Below are 18,646 nucleotides of genomic sequence, written 5' to 3'. Positions count from 1 at the left end.
AATATTAAACACATTTGAAGTTCCTTCTTTATTTGGAATGAGAAAGTTGCCTTATTTATTTTACAGTTAAACGTAAAAGGCAAAGTGAATTGTAGTTAGAAATTTTGATTTTACTAGAAAGAAAGATACACAACTAAAGTTTAGATCGAACAACAGGTTAATCATGAGAATAAAAGGAAAATTAAATGAAAAAAAATGAAGATTCACAAAAGAGACAAAAAAAAAAAAAAACTAACCTTATCAGAGAAAAACGCAGTAAGGATATGAAGGTCATCCTCGTTTCTTTCAATTCCATCACCAATTATTGGTTTTTTCTCCTCGTCTCTTCGAAATGTAGAGACAAAAGTTGTCATGTTGGGGCAGTGAGCTACCTCAATTTTTTCTAAGGATGGACATTCCATTAGAGTTGAACTTCTCAAATAAAAGCATTTCAAGTCAGGACAACGCTCGATAAAAATGGATTTTAGATGAGGGAATATGACGATCTTATCTGTTCTTGCTTCCAGATTAAGTAGGAACCCCTCTTCCTTGATGACTGCTTCCATTTTATTGCATGTTTTTATTTGCAGTTGTTGGAGTCGCACAAGGCTGAAGGCCATAGAGAGGTTAAAAATGCATCCCAAGTTGTCAGAATTACAAAACTCCAAAAATTCGAGTCTTTTAAAGTCCAAAATTTCTTGAGGATTTCTATTCCATATGTCCACCAACTCATCAAATTCTGACAACTTCAAATGCTTTAGGCTTCGATATCCAACCTAACATACGCAATTCATTATATTTAATACATTAAAGCACAAATTCAACTAATTAAAAACTGTACTCCACAGCTTTTGTGTACCAAAAACACTTATGCCTCTATTTGTGTACCAAAAACAAGGCCAAAAAACAGGAAGAGACAAAAGCAATATTTTTGCTTTTCTTGTTCAGTGAGTTGTTTATTATTTTTTGCTTTTATTGTTCTTTTTCCATATTTCAATACAAATGCAATTAATGTATTTTAAATATTAAACATTTGAAAATTTTCATCAATAAAAATAATTACCATATCAAACTCCTTTTTTTTCAATCTTTCCCTTTTGTAACGTTCTAAAACTATGTTTTCTTTTAATTTTTAAGCACCAAATGCTCTTCTTTTTCCATATTCCAAATAAAATTTTCATATTTCTTTTGCTTTATTTTTATTTTTTATTTTTTGCATTAAAAACCGTTGAACATTAATACCACTAAAAGATTTCAAAATTATTAATATGAAATACATTAAAATTAATTTTTTTTCTTAACCTTCGCACCAAATGATCAAATACAGACAAAAGATTTGGAGTACGGGGAGTGTATTCACTTTTTTACTATTTGTGCATGGGAACTTACGAAGATGCAGAAAAGTGAATGACAAAAGAATTGGCAAAAGAAAAAATATTAAAACTTAAATTAGTTTGATTTTTGCTTTTATAATTTTCTTTTGTTATTGACTTTCACTTTCTAAAAAAATCGTTAAAAAGTAAAGCAAATGATATAGGCCCTAAGTTCAAGGTGTAGTTCGAATGTTCACTTAAATTGTCTGTATATTCGATATAAGAATAAGATAATACCTTTCAAAAAAAAATCAAATAACATACCTTTTCTTCGTATAACTGTTCCACAGTAGCATTAAGGTCACCAATCCAACGCCCTTTATAATGTGTCGGCTCTAGTTGTACTCTTTGTAACTTGGGTGTGCTTAAAGCTCCATGACAAAAGCTGTTCAATCTAGGACACTGGCTCACAATCACTTGTTCCAATGATGGGAACTTCAAGGTGTAATTCCCTGAACAAAAGCTTCTGAGGCTTGCTAAACAATGAAGTTCCAAACGTTTTAACTCTCTAAAAATAATCTCATATGTTGCTTCATCATCTCCCTCGCTCGCAACAACTTCTTTCACCATTTCACATTCTCTTATCCTCATTTGGACAAGACGAACCAAACTTTGGGCTTTGGAAGATGTAATCAACTCTATTATCCCTTTGCATTTCCAGACATCCAAAGTTGTAAGATTTTCAAAAGATGCAGATGATGATCCTAAATTAATCAAACTATCACAATTCCAAACTTCAAGAGTTTCAAGACTTGCACAAATATGACCCAATAGTGACTCTTGCTTCCATAGATGTGTCACCTTACATAAATATTCCAAATGTAACTTTTTAATTTTTGGGAGCATCCAGACTTCTTTCTCCTCACCAAAATTCCCTTCGTAAAGAGACAGCTCTTTGAAGTTACCATGAAGCACATAAAGCGCTTCTAGGTTGTAAAATCTTCGGAGGAAAGAAAACGAAGAAACAACTGATTCATTGAGGTAGTAACTAACCCAAAGTACTTTTAGATGGCAAAATAATTTTTCCGAATAGGGGCCATCACATATCTTTGCAATCTCATCACTGCTAATCAACGCTTCCTCCAATTGAGGGATGACCTGAGAAGTCAACAAACAACATGAAGTTGAACTCATAACGATAAAATAAGCCTTCAAACTATACTAAAATTTTCACTTAGAGAAGCTCTCGCTAAAAAAAAGAAAAAACGGAGAGGAAAGAGAAAAGAACGAGTTGCTGGTGCAGGCGATTTAAACCCAATTTTTTGGAAACTTTCTTTCATTTGCCTTTAGTTAATATTTGTAAATTTTATTTGTTTATAAGTAATTACCATGTCATTTTTGTTTTAAACATGTGTATGACATGTCGGCTAAAATTGTCCTCGTCACAAGCAAGTTAATAGAACCATTAGACATGTCAACAACCTTCATCCAAATTTGACTTTATTTATAAAACACAATGGGACAACTGCTCAATTGCTCCAAGCAAAACAGTAGGGACTTAACTAAAAATATTGGTATAATTCAAGAGATTCTTTTGTCAATATGTCAACATGGAATCGTGTGGTGTGGTTAATAAGACATATTTGGTTATATTTTTACTGTCTGGTTTTTATCATTTACTTTTACTTCATAAAAGATTATTAACAAGTAAAAACAAAAATAGAAGATAAAATTAATTATGATTAAAAATAAACAAACAAAAGTTGTCGTCTAAGCCAAAGTACTAGTTTCTATTATTTAACTTATCAAACTAATTTATTAGATATAATTTACTAAACCATAGACTTATAATTAGTTGGAAAATTTGTTAGTTTAAATGGAAATTTAACTATACTATATAGACTCAGTTCCTGTTGATCATCGGTTTTTGCAAGCTTTTTGTTCTGTTTCTGGTTCTTCTTTCGTCACTAGCTTGTTGCCAATAGAAGTCTTTAACTAACCGTTAAAGATTTTGAATGGTATGGAAGCTTAGTGTTAATAAAATCATCTTCTAAAAATAAATTTTAGTACTTGGCATACAATTTAATCACTTGCAGATTATGCGTGAAATAAAAGCTAGTTACTTAAAAGCCCAGTGATGACCCCTTATGTAAAACCAAAAACGTCAAATAAATAGACATTTTATAGATCCAAAACAGACTTTTTATAATACTAAAAACGTGGTGAAGAAATAATTTGTTTTTGTTCTTTTTTATTAGATATTAACGTATAAGACCACCTTTTCTCTATTCTATCGAAAGGTTTTTTATTAACCTTTGAATGTTTTGAAAAAGAAAATATTGAGATGGCACTTAAGTACCTCTTAATTAGTTTGGGTTCCATTGGGAACCAATCCGAAGAGTGTCAAGGTGTGGAAACCAGGGACGGACAAGTTTAAGAGCCGTTTGACAACGTGGCAGCACAAATACTTGTACTCATTTGGGGGCAGAATAATGCTTATCAATTCTGTCCTAACCTCGTTACCAGTGTATTATCTCTCAATCTTCCGGGCACCGAAGGGAGTGTAAGATAGTCTTCATCAACTAAGGAGATATTTTTTGTGGGGCAGCGCTGATGATAAAAGTAAAATTGCTAAAGTAAGGTGTCATAAGGTGTGCAAGCCAAGGGTGAAGGGTGGCTTAGGCATTGCAAACCTACATCAAATGAATACGACACTAATACGACACTCCTTAGTAAATTGATGGCAAAGAAGTCAGATTGTGGAATCTGATTCTTTGGTGGCTTTTTCTTGAGTAAGAGATGGCAAATTGAGACTATGGAAGATGTGGACAATCTCCAACGAGCTTGACATCATCTATCCAAATATTGGAGACATTGTCTTTGTGCATACTTTAAGTGTTGAGTTTTAGGATGGTTAGGATTTTTATTTTGTGTACAACAATGAACAGTTGTATGGTTTTAAACTTCTCGTTCACATCGAGTCTTAATCTCATTCTTCTTTAAACTTTTATGTTGTAGAAGTGGATCTAAAGGTTTTAGAATACTGAGTAATGCTCTGAGAGCCCTAAAGAGGAAACACCTTGTAACTCTATCTTTACTTTAGGCAAAGCTAAAGTAGTTTGGGTGAGTGTTCGTAAGAGGTTATTAAGAAAGGGTATATAAGGGATCTTGGGTTGGTTTGAGAAACCATAAAAGTCAATTTATTGCACTTTAATTTCTCAATAATAGTAATACTTTTTCACTTTGCAGACATAGGCAAAAGGCCAAACCACGTAATTTCTTATGTTTTCTATTAGCTTGATTTTTGTAGGTTTTATCTTTGTTGTTTCTTGGACAATTTTCATAACAAACAGTTATTAGAGCTTCGAGTTCAGTAAATTCAAGATTTAACAAAGATGTCAAAAGTGACTAATTATTCAAAATTTTCAATTAAGAAGATTGATGGGAAGACTAGTTTCACACAATGGCAGAAAATGATAAAAAAATCTCTTTGTACAGCAATGTTTAATGCACATTTTGCTCAAAAAGGAGAAAAGGCAACTAGATGGCATGAAGGATGTTGAATGGATAAAGTTGGAGGAAAGGTGTGTGAGCATTACTCAACTTTGCATGAGGAATAACGTGTTTAACTATGTTATTGATGATGATTCTTTTCCAAGGTTGTGAGCAAAGTTGGAGAAGATTTATTTAGCAAAAAATCTTTCCAACAAGTTACAACTTATGCAAAAGTTGCATCACTTAAAGATGATGGATAATGGGGACCTCATGAAGCATATGAACAAATTTGATAGGATCATTGTTTAGTGGAAGAAGGTTAAGGTGAAGGTGGAGAAAAAAGAAAAGACACTATTGTTCCTTGCATCACTTCTAGACTCTTATGAGGTATTTTTAGAATCTTTGATTTGCGGGATGGATACAATAACGTTAGAGCAAGGACAAGCTTCATTAATGTCTTGTGAAGCCTGAAAGAAAAGTAAATGAGAGGATAGAGATTCAATTGGCTTAGCATTGGTAGCTGAGGTTTGTAAGAGAAAGTTAATTGACATAGGATCTAAGGGTGGCAAGTTTAGATCTAATAGTGTTCAGTGCTTTTGGTGCAAAGAATATGGACATATTCAAAGGGATTGTTCTACAAAAGAGGATGAAAGTAATGAGAATAAAGGTAAGTGTGCTTTTGTTACTAATAATAATGATTATGATGTCCTTGCAATCTCAGAAAATATGGATATAAGTTCTTGTTGATATTTAGGTTCTGCTTCTGTCACTTGTGAATGCCATCAAAAGGATTATTTCTTTTGAAAAGATTATTTTGATTTACTTCAAGAAGGGGTGGACGAGAATTTGACTTTGAGTGATAAATCAATGGTGAAGGCTCATAGGTTTTAGAGTGGAGAGAATCAAAATATTAGATGGGATAGTGCGCTCTTGGGTGCTGTGGAATGTGATCGCAGATATGTGTAAGAATCTAACATCATTGAGCTTGTTAAACTCTAAAAAGTACGAATATTCTACTTGTGATGGAGTGCTAAAAGTTACACAAGGCAACATGGTCATGATGAGGGGAAATTTTAAAATGGTTTGTATCATCTAGAATGTGAGGCCTTAAAGGGATGGGAATAGTGCACGGGAGATAGTAGCTACCAAAGTAAGATTTAATTTGCTAAAGAGGTGATGAAAGGTTTCCATGGTGTAGAAGATAGTGAAATGATAAACAATCTTGCCAACAGTGAATTGGAAGGGTCATCAAGGTTCCTTTCTGAAGTCAATTAGTGCCATTGACTTGACGATTACACATGTGCATTGGTCGTTTGATGAATTGAGGAGTGTCGGACGATGCTTATTCAATTATATATAGTTGGGGTAATTTTGAAGGCCAATGGTTTGGAAAGTCTTGTGCTCGAAAAGTTATTCAAAGTGTTGGAAAATAGGAGGAGATTAGGGAGTTGTAATTAGGTGCGATTGGTGGAAAAGATTTAAGGAGTTTGAATTCAAGTCCAAGGTAGAGATTTGTTGAATTTTAGATTGACTAAAATTCCTAATCTTATTTGACTAGGATTATTATTTGTGTACAATATTAACTAGTTGTATGGTTTTAAACTTCTTGTTCACATTTGAGTCCTAATCTCATTCTTCTTTGGACTTTTATATTATAAAAGTGGATCTCTAGGTTGTAAAATCGTGAGCAATGCTCTGAGAGCTCTAAAGAGGGAACACCTTGTAATTCTGTCTTTTGCTTTAAGTGGAGGTAAAGTGGTTTGGGTGAGTATTCATGGGAGGCTATTGAGAAAGGGTGTATAAGGGATGTTGGGTTGGTTTAGGAAACTATATAAATCAATTTATTGTATTTTAATTTCTAAATAGTAGTAGAATTGTTTCACTTTGTGAATATAGGCAAAAGGTTGAACCACGTTTTTCTTGTGTTTTTTTTTTTGCTTGATTTCTCTGGGTTTTATCTTTATTATTTCTTGGATGGTTTTCATAACATTACGCGAGGCTAACTCCATGACAGACTTTCTTGCAAAGTTTAAGGTTGATAGAATTAATATGTTTTATGCATGGTGGTAGCACACATGGTGAGCTGACAGGTGATAATGTTTTTACATTAAGATGAGCACAATGCATGGAATTGGTTTTTAGTATGTTCTCTATTTTTGGGTGAATGTTGTTTTACAAGCGATGTATGCTGGAATTTGGTCTCCCCTATTTGGAGGATACCATTATCCTCTGTTTCACGGCCTGATTCTGAGTTAAGACCAAGGCATTGTACTTATGCTATTATTATAAATAATATTTATATTGATGACTGAGCAAAAAAAAAAAAAAGCACCCATTTTGTAAAATAAGATGATAACATTTTAGAATTTGATCAAACTGATTCACAATGGCAAACAAAGGGAGGAATAGTGAAGTAGGGGTTACAATCTCCCCCTCAGAATCAATTGGAATAAATTAAAAGATCTTTGTCAACAACATGCAAAGGTCATTGATATGTTTCTTCCAGTTAAAAGTAGTAAGAGTGGCCGATGAATCGGATTTGTAAAGTACCCTATGATGCATGAAGCTCAGAGAGTGATTTAGAGTCTTGATGGAACTTGGTTGATGGATTTTGAGGTTAGGGTTAACCTTGTTCAATTTGGAGCCAAAAGCTATTTTTGGAGGTAAAAACAATCACCGAAACAGTAAAACTTAAAAAATGTTGCAAGGAGAAGTTACTTTGTACCAATGAGGAGATTTCAACCTTTCAAGGGTGGGAAAGAGAGCAAAGGGAAAGAGAAAGCGATAGACTCTATGGCGAACTCTAGGCAAGCTGGTGCAAATAAATAATGCAATGGTTGTATTGAGGAAGATAAGCACAATGGTTGACATTGAGTGTCGTGGGTCGATGTAAAAGTCTAATAGAGGCAAAAATGATCTCGGAACACATGAGCCGTGATGGTGTGTCCGGTCTTGGAGTTAGGCATATTTTGGGTAAAAGTTATTTGGTTCAATTTTGTGATTGGGGATTTTTTTAAGCCATGAAGGAAACAAAGTGGACTAGGGATGAAAACATTGTGTTGAGGAGCAAAAAAACATGGTTCTATGTAAAGGTTGAGTTATTGGTTTTATGTTCATATTGTAATTAAGAAAGGGCGGGGTTCCTTGGTTCATTTTTAAGATTGTAAGAACTCTTTTGGTCTATTTCTTCATTAATTGTATTTGGTGATAAAGGAGCTAGTTGTATTCAGTGTGTAATCACCACCTTAATAATGGCATTATTGATGGAAACTCTCCTGAACCAGCCAAGATTATTCCTTCTCCCACCACACCCCAAGAACAAATTCCCAATCCTAAATACACACACACACACACACACACTCTTGTCAATCAATAAGACTTGACACTTCCAAATCTCTACAAATACAACAATATAATTACTGTTACTTATTATATTTTGGGTGTAATTAAGAAAACTTAACGTTTGATTATACTTAATTTGATTATCAAATATATAATTAACACAATAAAAAATCTTAGTAGGAAGAAGGTTAGGCTTAGATAATAATCAATTAAAAACTTGGCTGAAAACCCGTCTCTCCTTTAAGGTTGGGGTCCGACAACTCCCACCTATAATTTTCAATTCATAACTACGAGTTCCACACTTCATGGGTGGATCCTGACAATGTGAACGATAACAATAGGTGTATATTAAAAAGTAATAGATAAAAAAATAAAGGAGGGGAGCCCAATCTTTTAGAGTTGGTGCAATGTATCAATGATATTCAATGCCAAAAATAAAATATATGAAGAATAAAGTATAAAAATAAAGTTATAACCTGATCCTATTAAAAAGTTTTCGAGAATTAAACTTTTATTTGTTGGAGATTATAATTTAGATAAGATGAGATTTGAAACAAATGATTATTATAATTATTTTCTATTTTGCCAATGAAAAATTAAGTGTATTATTGAGGCAATGGATGACTTAAGTAATATGTACGAACATCACCAAAAAAAGAATAAAGGATCGTACCTTTTCCATTAGTGGTTGTTGGATAAGGGATTCTAGCTGGCCAAGTATCTTTATCTTTCCACAACGATGTATCCTCAACTTTTTCAACACCGGCCACATAGCGGTGTGCTTTCCTGGGTAAAAACATTTGAGGCTTCGTAAAATCCAAAGCTTAATGAAGGATAAATGATTAAATTCAAACCGAATTTCCTGTTCTAATCCTTCATTCTTTGAAACAATCTCTTCCACCCCACATTCTTGAACTATAAGCCTTTCAAGTTGTGGAAGACCTTTGGCTATTGAAAATGGGAACAGACTTTTCAAACTCCAACATTCCCAAACATCTACTATACGTAGAGTTTGAAATGAAATATTTCCTTGCGGATGCTTGTTCCAGACATGCTTCAACTTTGGCAAACGAAAGAGACACATTTCTTTTAATTGGAAGGCCACGACACATGTATCTTTGATTTCTAACCCTTGGGCTTGGAGTTCATACACTTCTTCTAGTGAACCACAATCAGTTACTCTTAGTATTTCCAGTTTGTAAAATACTCCCAGTACAAAAGATGGAAAAATATTCAACAACTCATCACAGTACTCAGCTTTCAACTCTTTCATCTTACAAAAAGAATCCGCATGAAGTTGGTTACACCATAGCCTCTTCACATTTCTCAAATGGGAGATTGTCACTCTTTCCAAGTTGGGAAAAGCAACCTAGCAGCCAATGTGAAAATGATCATAAGCTGAGACAAATCCGACTGCAAGTGAAAGGGAAATCAAATAGCTAAGAAAAGAAAATGCAGAGCATATTAAGAAATCCACCTGTTCATTGAACAGCGCTTCAGTAGTACTGCCAATAGTCATATCTTTGCTCATAGATTTGTTGATGAATCCCTTAATTTCAAGGCAGTGCTCTATCTCTAGAATCTTCAAGGATGGGAATTCAAGAAAATAATTTTCATGGCAAAATCCGATGAGTTTCGGAAGACCCTTTAATTTTAGGGAGGTTAATAGAGGGAATGAAATTGTAGCTCTCTTTCCATCTTCTTTTATCTCCTCCCTTGCTACTATCTCTTGTATGCACCTGCAATCAATTACCTCAAAGATTTGGAGCTGCTGCAGACATTCAGCCATAGAGTAGAGTAATATGTGCTTTAAGTTGTCACACCCCTCAATGATCAAGCTTGTCAAATTTTGCATTGAATTAGACCCTCCGGGAATTTGGTAGTGCCATATCCTTTCAATGCTGATTGAGGATAGCTTCAACTTCTCCAACTTAGGAAACATTATCTGCACAATGAAGTTTTAATTAATACCAAATAGCATGCTGTGAAAGGTCATGTGTGACGTTAAATATTGTTAAAATAATAAATATAAGAAAAAAAAGGGACGTTAATTAAGATTGTACTAAAGTCATAACCTGATGTTCTAATGTAAATATGTAGTTTGACCTAATGTAAGTATGCAGTTTGAAGAATATCGGCCGAATGCCACCCGCTATGCAGGTGATAGAAAGAGATAAATAAATGTTACATACAATAATTATAATTTTTTCTTAATAATAATTAAAGTGCAAAGCTATATTTTTGGGGAGTGGGGAAATGGTGGAGGAAGAGTGGACAGAAAATTAAGGAGAATCAAGAGATCGAAAAGGAATGATAAGAAGTTTCAAGATTTTTAATTAGCACATGAAAAAAAAATCATCTTATATATATATATATATATATATATATATATATATATATACTAGGATGGCGCCCATAGCTACTCTACGGAAAAGATCATAGGAAATATAGATTATGTTGAAATGGACTTCAATTTGATATCTTCAAAAGAGTTTGTAGGAAAAGCTATATTGAATTAGTCAACTGCATGAATGTATGATTTTTGTTGATAAAGGAAAAGATAAACTGCTTTTAATTGAAGATAGTTATTTGTTTTGGTTTTAATCATTAAAAGTTGCTCCTAAATATGTAGTTTTAAAACAATACTTAATCAAAGAAGATAATAATCCTGTTAAACATCCAATAATTTTTTTCATTAAAAATATATAGTTCAAACAAAATGAATAACATTTGTGATTTGGAGGTTTCCATTTTTATTAGATGATGTATATTAACTTTCAAAATATAGGACTTGTACTCAGCTAAATGTTAAGAGAATATTAACTATTACACAACTATCAGATATGTCTAATTATGGTGACAGTTTGCTCTTCCTTTTGCCATATGCATTTGTTTCCATTTCTTTTGTTTTTGTTGTTGTGCTATATTGTATTACTGAACTGCATGAATATATGATACTTGTTGGTAGAAGAAATGATAAACTAGTATTAATTGAAGATAGTTATTTACTTTGGTTTCAATTACCGGAAACTTACACCTATATATATATGGTTATAAAATAGTACTTATCCAAAGAAGATAATAATCTTATTACAGATTGTTAGATGTATAATAAAATATTAATAAATGATAAAGTATATAACCTGTACTTTTGATAGATTAAAAAAAACAGTTGTATAATATAGGGTAATTGTTTAATGTAAAAGATCTTATCAATACAAACTAGTTACTAATTTTTAGTAGTATATGCCTTTTATAAATAAAATGAATGGCTAAAGATTGTCAAATTCAGTTGATTTGTTTATTCAATGATAACTGTGCGCTATGTATATTGAAAAATGAGCAAACCTTCTTGACTTTTTTATTTTATTCAATGAATTGGATGGATATTTATTGGAATGTAAACATTCATGTATAAAATAGGTGTCTAAATATTATGGATTTAGAATTATACGGAATCAAAGGATATAGACAAAAAATAATATTAAATTGTAATAATAAATATTAAATGAATTTATCCTCTAAGCATTAAAAGTTAGAAATTATTGTTTTCATGTATTTTTTTACTAAAATAAATAAAAGTAAAAAAAAAAACCCTTCAAATGTAAAAAACAACATAGTTTTGACGTAAGGTGTACAAAAAGAAAATTCAATTGAGAATGACAACTAATTGACCTAATCAGTTATCCTACTTAAAACAGTACCTATCTTAAGAAGATAATAATAATATCAAAGATTGTTGCATGTATAATAAAATAATAAGAAATGAGAGAATATATAATCTCTATTATTGGCAGATTAAGATAAACTGTTGTAGAATATAAAGTAACAATATAATGTAAAGATTTTATCAATATAAAATAGTTACTAAATTATAGTAGTATCTGTCTTTTATATATAAAATGAATGGCTAAAAGTTCTCAAATTTAGTTGATAATTAATGGCTAAAGGTTATCAAATTCAATTGATTTGTTTATTCAATGATAACTGTGTGCTATGTATATTGAGAAATTAGTAGACCTTCTTGACTTTTTTGTTTTGTTCAATGAATTGGATGGATATTTATTGAAATTTAAGCATGTATAAAAGAGATATCTAAATACTATGGATTTAGATTCATACAGAATAAGAGGATATAGATAAAAAAATATATTAAATTATAATTAATAAATATTAAATGAATCTATCTTCTAAGCATTAAAAGTTAGAAATTATTGTTTTCAAGTATGTTTTATTGAAATAAATAAAACTAAAAAAAATAAAAACCCTTCAAATGTAAAAAACAACGTAGTTTTGACATAAGGTGTAAAAAAAATAATTCAATTGAAAATGATAGATGTCAATCAATTGACCCAATCAGTTAGCCTACTTTTATATATATTATAGATATTCTTTTAATAAAGAAAATATATTTTTTGTGTGTGGATTATAATTGTCTGTAAAATATCAAGTCGCATAATTTTAGAAATATTGGAATATATATAAAATGTCTTGTTAAACCATCAATCCTATCAATTAAGACAATAGCTATCATATAAGAGTTTATAGAAGAACTAGTATAAGATAGTACTTCCTTTGTCCTGTTTATTTTTTAGAGAAATATTGTAAAGATGAATATAAAATCTAAAGCAAGTTGGAAATGAGACAAATATAGATGCCTTTGGGTGAACGAAAAATGATTAAATACCTTGTCATTGAAAAGTGGCAACTCTTTTGGAGAAATGGAAGTCGAATGGTTGTTTCCGGAGCAAAAGCTAACTAGCTTTGGCAAACCGTGGAGCGTCAAGGAATGTAGCTGAAGAAACTCAATTTTGTCAACATCATTATGTTTAATGATATATTGGATCATCGCACCATTTTGAATATGAAGATTCTTCAAATGTATAGGTATAGATAAATATATAGCAGTTTTGGTTGAAGAACTATTCAATATTAACCGAGCCGCCAGTAAAAAAGTCGTGTTTGTGGAGATAGACATCATTTCGTTTCATTGACGGAAGTGGAGGTGGAGATGGCAGGAGAGCGAAGGTGGCTGAATAGCCTTTTCTCGGTTTATGTCAACAACCTCAGCAAGAGGGTGACATGATCAGTGATCAAAGGCGCCTTTGAGAAGTATGGTAGGGTGGGGGACGTTTTTATACCAAGGAGAAGTAATCAAGATCAGGGGAGAGCTGTAGGTTTCGCTTTTGTTAGGTATAGAGAACGGCCTGAGATGGAAAAGGCACGTAGGTGTGGCGACCATCAATGTTTGGATGGAAGGAGAGTGATGGTCAAGAGGGCAGAGCCTTTGAGAAAAATGGCGGGTGAAAGAAGAAAGGCTCCTAAGTTTGAACCGATAACTGGACAAAGGGAGAAGACTCAGTTGGTCGATGAGGGGACTTTTAAAGAGGTAGTGCTGGAGAAAAACAAATGTGCAACAAAGGAGATAGGACATAAAGATAGTATAGCGCAGGTTATCTTAAAGGAACATTGAGCTAGTGAGAGAAAGAATGGTGATGCGGTGGAAGAGTTGAAAGAAATGAACGGAAATAAGGATGGATACCAACAAAATGGAAAGCGTGTAATTACGATAAGAACAAATATCCATGATGAAGAAATGATTTCGATTAAGAGTAGTGCAGTAGAAAGGATGAAGAACAGAGTAACTTGTGGTGTTATTCAAGCGGGTTTGTTAAATGAAGGGATAAATGTGAAAGGCAAAGTGAGTTATAGTCAGAAAATTTGATTTTAGTATAGAGAAAGATGCACAACTAGAGATTAGATCGAGCAACAGGTACTTTAAAGAATAAAAGGAAAATTAAACTAAAAAATAAAAATTTACAAAAAGATACAAAAAAAAAAAAAAAACTAACCTTATCACAGAAAAATGCAGGAAGGATTTCAAGGTCATCCTCGTTTCTTTCAATTCCATCACCAATTCTTGCATTTTTTTCCTCATCTCTTGGAAATATAGAGCCACAAGTAGTCATGTTGGGGCAGTGAGCTATCTCAATTTTTTTTAAGGATGGACATTCCATCAGAGTTGGATTTCCCAAATAAAAGCTTGTCAAGTCAGGACAACACACGATAAAAATGGATTTTAGACAAGGGAAAATGACGATCTTATCTTTTCTTGCTTCCTGATCAAGAACTGATCCATCTTCCTTGATGACTGCTTCCATTTTATTGCATTTCTTTATTTCCAGCTGTCGGAGTCGAACAAGGCTTAAGGCCATAGAGAGGTTAAAAATGCATCCCAAGTTGTCAGAATTACAAAATTCTAGAAATTCAAGGTTTTTCAAGTCCAAAATTTCTTGAGGATTTCTATTCCATATGTCCATCAACTCAGGAAACTCTGACAACTTCAAATGCTTCAGGCATTGATATCCAACCTAACATGCGCAATACATTATTTTTGATACATTAAAGCACAAATTCAACTATGAAATGGAACTCAACTACATTTCTGTACAAAAAAATTGAAGTCTTAGTTTGTTTGGTGAGTTGGTTATTATTTTTGTTTTTCCTTGCTTTTGCTATTTCTATATTTCAATGCATATACAATTCATGTCATTTAAATATTGAAAATTTGAAATTGAGTTTTCATCAATAAAAATAATCACGATACCAAACACTCTTTTTTTGTCAATCTTTCTATAACTATGTTTTCAATTTTTTACTATTTGTGCACGACAACTTTCAAAGATGCAAAAAAGTGAATGACAAAAGAATTGGCAAAAGAAACTAATATTAAAACCTAAATTAGTTTGGTTGCTGCTTTTGTAATCTTTCTTTATTATTTGCTTTCATTTTCTAAAAAAGAAATTGTTAAAACATAAATTAAATAATGTAGATCCTTAGTTCAAGGAGTACTTTGAATGTTTACAAGTTAAATTGTGTCGATAGTTTATATAAGAATCAGATAACACACCTTTTCTTGGTGTAAATGTTCTACAGTGGCACCAAGGTCACCAGCCCAACGCCCCTTATAATCCGTTGACTCTAGTTGTACTCTTTGTAATTTTGGTGTGCTTAAAGCACCAAGACAGAAGCTCTTCAATCTAGGACATTGGCTCACAATCACTTGTTCCAGTGATGGGAACTTGAAGCTGGAATTCCCTGAACAGAAGCTTCCGAGGCTTGGTAAACAATGAAGTTCCACATGTTTCAACTCTCTGAAAATAATCTCATATGTTGATTCATCATCTCTCTCGCTCTCAACTACTTCTTTCATCATTTCACATTCTCTTATCCTCATTGTGACAAGATGCACCAAACTTTGGGCTTCGGAAAATGTTATCAACTCTACTATCCGTTTGCATTTCCAGACATCTAAGCTTATAAGATTATCAAAAGACGCGGATGATACTCTTAAATTAATCAAACTGTCACATCTCCAAACTTCAAGAGTTTCAAGACTTGCACACATATGACCCAGCGGTGAGTCTCGCTTCCATAGATGTGTTATCTTTTGCAGAGAATCCAATTTTAACTTTCTAAGTTTTGAGAGCATCCGGACTTCTTTATCCTCACTAAAATTTCCTTGGTAAGGAGATAGCTCTTTGAAGTTGCAACCAAACACCTGAAGCATTTCCAGATTGTAAAATCTTTGGAGGAAAAAAACTGGAAGAACTGCCGATTCATCGAGGTAGCAAGTAATTTGAAGGAGTTTTATGTGGCAAAAGAAGTGTGACGCAAACTGGCCATCACATATCATTGCAATATCATCACTGCTAAATGACACTTCCTCCAATTGAGGGATGATCTAAGAAGTCAACAAACGAGAACAATGGGATCAAATTATGAAAAACAAATGACCCAATCCTTTAGGGTTGTTCCAAATGTATCAATGATATTCAATATCAAATATAAAACATATGTATATTAAATTACGAAAATAAAATAATATCTTGTCCTATTAATAATATTCTGAGAACTAAAAATTTTAATTGTCAAAGGTTATAATTCACATAGGATAAGATTGGAACCAAATGATTATTTTATTTAATTATTTTATTTTTCCAGTGAAAAATTGGGTGCAGTATTAAGCTATTGGATGACTTAAGTAAAATAAATGAGAATATCCAAAGAGAGAGTAAAGTCTCATACCTTTTCAATTACAAAAAGTGATTGTTCGATATGGGATTCTAATTGACCAAATATCTTTACCTCCTCACACCCATGTGTCTTCAAATTTTTTAACACCGGCCACACAATGGTGTGCATTCCTGGGTAAAAACATTTGAGGTTTGTTAATTTCCAAAGCTTAAGGAAGGATAACTGATTAAATTCAAGCCGAATTTCCTGTTCTAATCCTTCATTCTTTGAAACAATCTCCTCCACCGCACATTGTTGAACTAAAAGTCTTTCAAGTTGTGGAAGACCTTTGGCTATTGAAAATGGAAACAGACTCTTCAAACTCCAACACTCCCGAACTTTTACTACATGTAGAGTTTGAAATGAAATATCTCCCTGCGGCTCCTTATTCCAAACATGCTTCAACTTTGGCAAACGATAGAGATACAATTCTTTTAATTGTAAGGCCACGACACATGTATCTTTGATTTCTAACCCTTGGGCTCCAAGTTCAAACACTTCTTCAAGTGAACCACAATCTGTTACTCTTAGCATTTCTAGTCTTTGAAATACTCCAAGTACGAAAGATGGAAAAATATTCAATAATTCATCACAGTACTCAACTTTCAATTCTTTCATCTTACAAAAAGAATCTGCATGAAATTGGTTGAACCATAGTCTCTTCACGTTTCTCAAATGGGAGATTGTCATTTTCTCCAAGTTGGGAAAAACAACCTACCAGCCAATGTGAAAATGATCATAAGCAGAGATAATTCCAACTACAAGGGAAAAAAAAACAAATAGAAAAATGAAAAAGGCAGAGGCGGTTGAGAAGAATCCACCTGTTCATTGAACAATGCTTCAGAACTGCCATTATCCTTTGTATTTTATACAACATCTTAATTATTTACATTAAAAACAATTGGTAATAAATATTCTAAAAAAAATCAAAATTATTATAAAGGGACAAGCATAACATAGTCCTATTTTTTTATGTTCATTTTTCCTTTTGATAAACTATAATTATAATGTTTGAAACGATGGTCACATGGTTAAAGTAAGCATATGAATAGTTTATTTAGAGTTTGGCTTTCAATATTATCAAAGAATATCTTTTTTCAATAGATTTAAGTATAACTTTACATAATAAAATAGAGAACACTTATAATACTTAAAATTTTAAAGATTTTTCCCTTAAATAGAGATATATTTATTGTCTTTAAATGTTAATTAATTGAGAATAGACCAAATATTTCTTTTTAAAAGGTGGATTTTATTATCGACCAAAAACCTAGTATTTCATAACAATTGAGAATAGAGGCTTTCCAAAAAAAAAAAACAATTAAAAATAGACCAAATCATTATCTATAAACTTTTATAATATATATATATAAGTATATGTATAAATATAGGTATAGATAAGTAGCAATTTTGGTTGAAAAACTATTCAATATTAACCCCATTTGAAATTCCTTCTTTATTTGGAATGAAGAAGCGGCCTTATTTATTTTATAGTTAAACATAAAAGGCGAAGTGAGTTATAGGTAGAAAATTTGATTTTAGTAGAGAGAAAGATGCACAACTAGAGTTTAGATTGAACAACAGGTGCTTTACAAGAATAAAAGGAAAATTAAATGAAAAAAATAAAAATTTACGAAAAGATAAAAAAAAAAAAAAAGACTAACCTTATCACAGAAAAATGCTGGGAGGATTTCAAGGTCATCCTCTTTTCTTTCAGTTCCATCACCAATTCTTGCATTTTTCTCCTCATCTCTTGGAAATATAGAGACAAAAGTAGTCATATTGGGGCAGTGAGCTACCTCAATTATTTTCAAGGATGGACATTCCATTAGAATTGGACTTCCCCAATAAAAACTTGTCAAATCAGGACAATGCTCAATAAAAATGGATTTTAGACAAGGGAAAATGATGATCTTATCTGTTCTTGCCCTCTGATCAAGTACTGATCCATCTTCCTTGATGACTGCTTCCATTTTGTTGCATTTCTTTATTTCCAGCTGTTGAAGTCGAACAAGGCTTAAGGCCATAGAGAGGTTAAAAATGCATCCCAAGTTAACAGAATTACAAAATTCTAGAAATTCAAGGTTTTTCAAGTCCAAAATTTCTTGAGGATTTCCATTCCATATGTCCACCAACTCAGGAAACTCTGACAACTTCAAATGCTTCAGGCATTGATATCCAACCTAACATGCGCAATACATTATTTTTGATACATTAAAGCACAAATTCAACTATGAAACGGAACTCAATTACATTTCTGTACAAAAAAATTGAAGTCTTAGTTTGTTAGGTGAGTTGGTTATTACTTTTGTTTTTCCTTGTTTTTTCTATTTCTATATTTCAATGCATATACAATTCATGTCATTTAAATATTGAAAATTTGAAAATGAGTTTTCATCAATAAAAATAATCATGATACCAAACACTCATTTTTTGTCAAT

The 18,646-nt window shown here is 32.2% G+C and overlaps 1 protein-coding gene across 3 annotated transcripts in view; it reads right to left on the bottom strand.

Annotated features, from left to right (window-relative positions):
- LOC18599617 (uncharacterized) overlaps positions 1-18,646 on the bottom strand; it is a 29,150-nt gene that overhangs the window by 3,584 nt on the left and 6,920 nt on the right. For 2 of the 3 annotated variants that reach the window (XM_018121701.2, XM_018121702.2), the window contains exons 5-13: positions 17,870-18,388; positions 16,218-16,919; positions 15,040-15,873; positions 13,982-14,500; positions 12,817-12,924; positions 9,607-10,074; positions 8,803-9,498; positions 1,617-2,450; positions 237-755 (exon numbers count right to left, since the gene is read on the bottom strand). In XM_018121701.2, coding sequence (XP_017977190.2) covers positions 237-755; positions 1,617-2,450; positions 8,803-9,498; positions 9,607-10,074; positions 12,817-12,924; positions 13,982-14,500; positions 15,040-15,873; positions 16,218-16,919; positions 17,870-18,388 — 5,199 coding nt within the window. The remainder of the gene's footprint in view (positions 1-236; positions 756-1,616; positions 2,451-8,802; positions 9,499-9,606; positions 10,075-12,816; positions 12,925-13,981; positions 14,501-15,039; positions 15,874-16,217; positions 16,920-17,869; positions 18,389-18,646) is intronic. The other variant, XM_018121703.2, reaches the window with a different exon arrangement.

The sequence above is a fragment of the Theobroma cacao genome, chromosome 5, assembly GCF_053813885.1.
Source record: "Theobroma cacao isolate CCN51 chromosome 5, ASM5381388v1, whole genome shotgun sequence".
NCBI lineage: Eukaryota > Viridiplantae > Streptophyta > Magnoliopsida > Malvales > Malvaceae > Theobroma > Theobroma cacao.
This window is presented reverse-complemented; position numbering and strand designations above follow the sequence as displayed.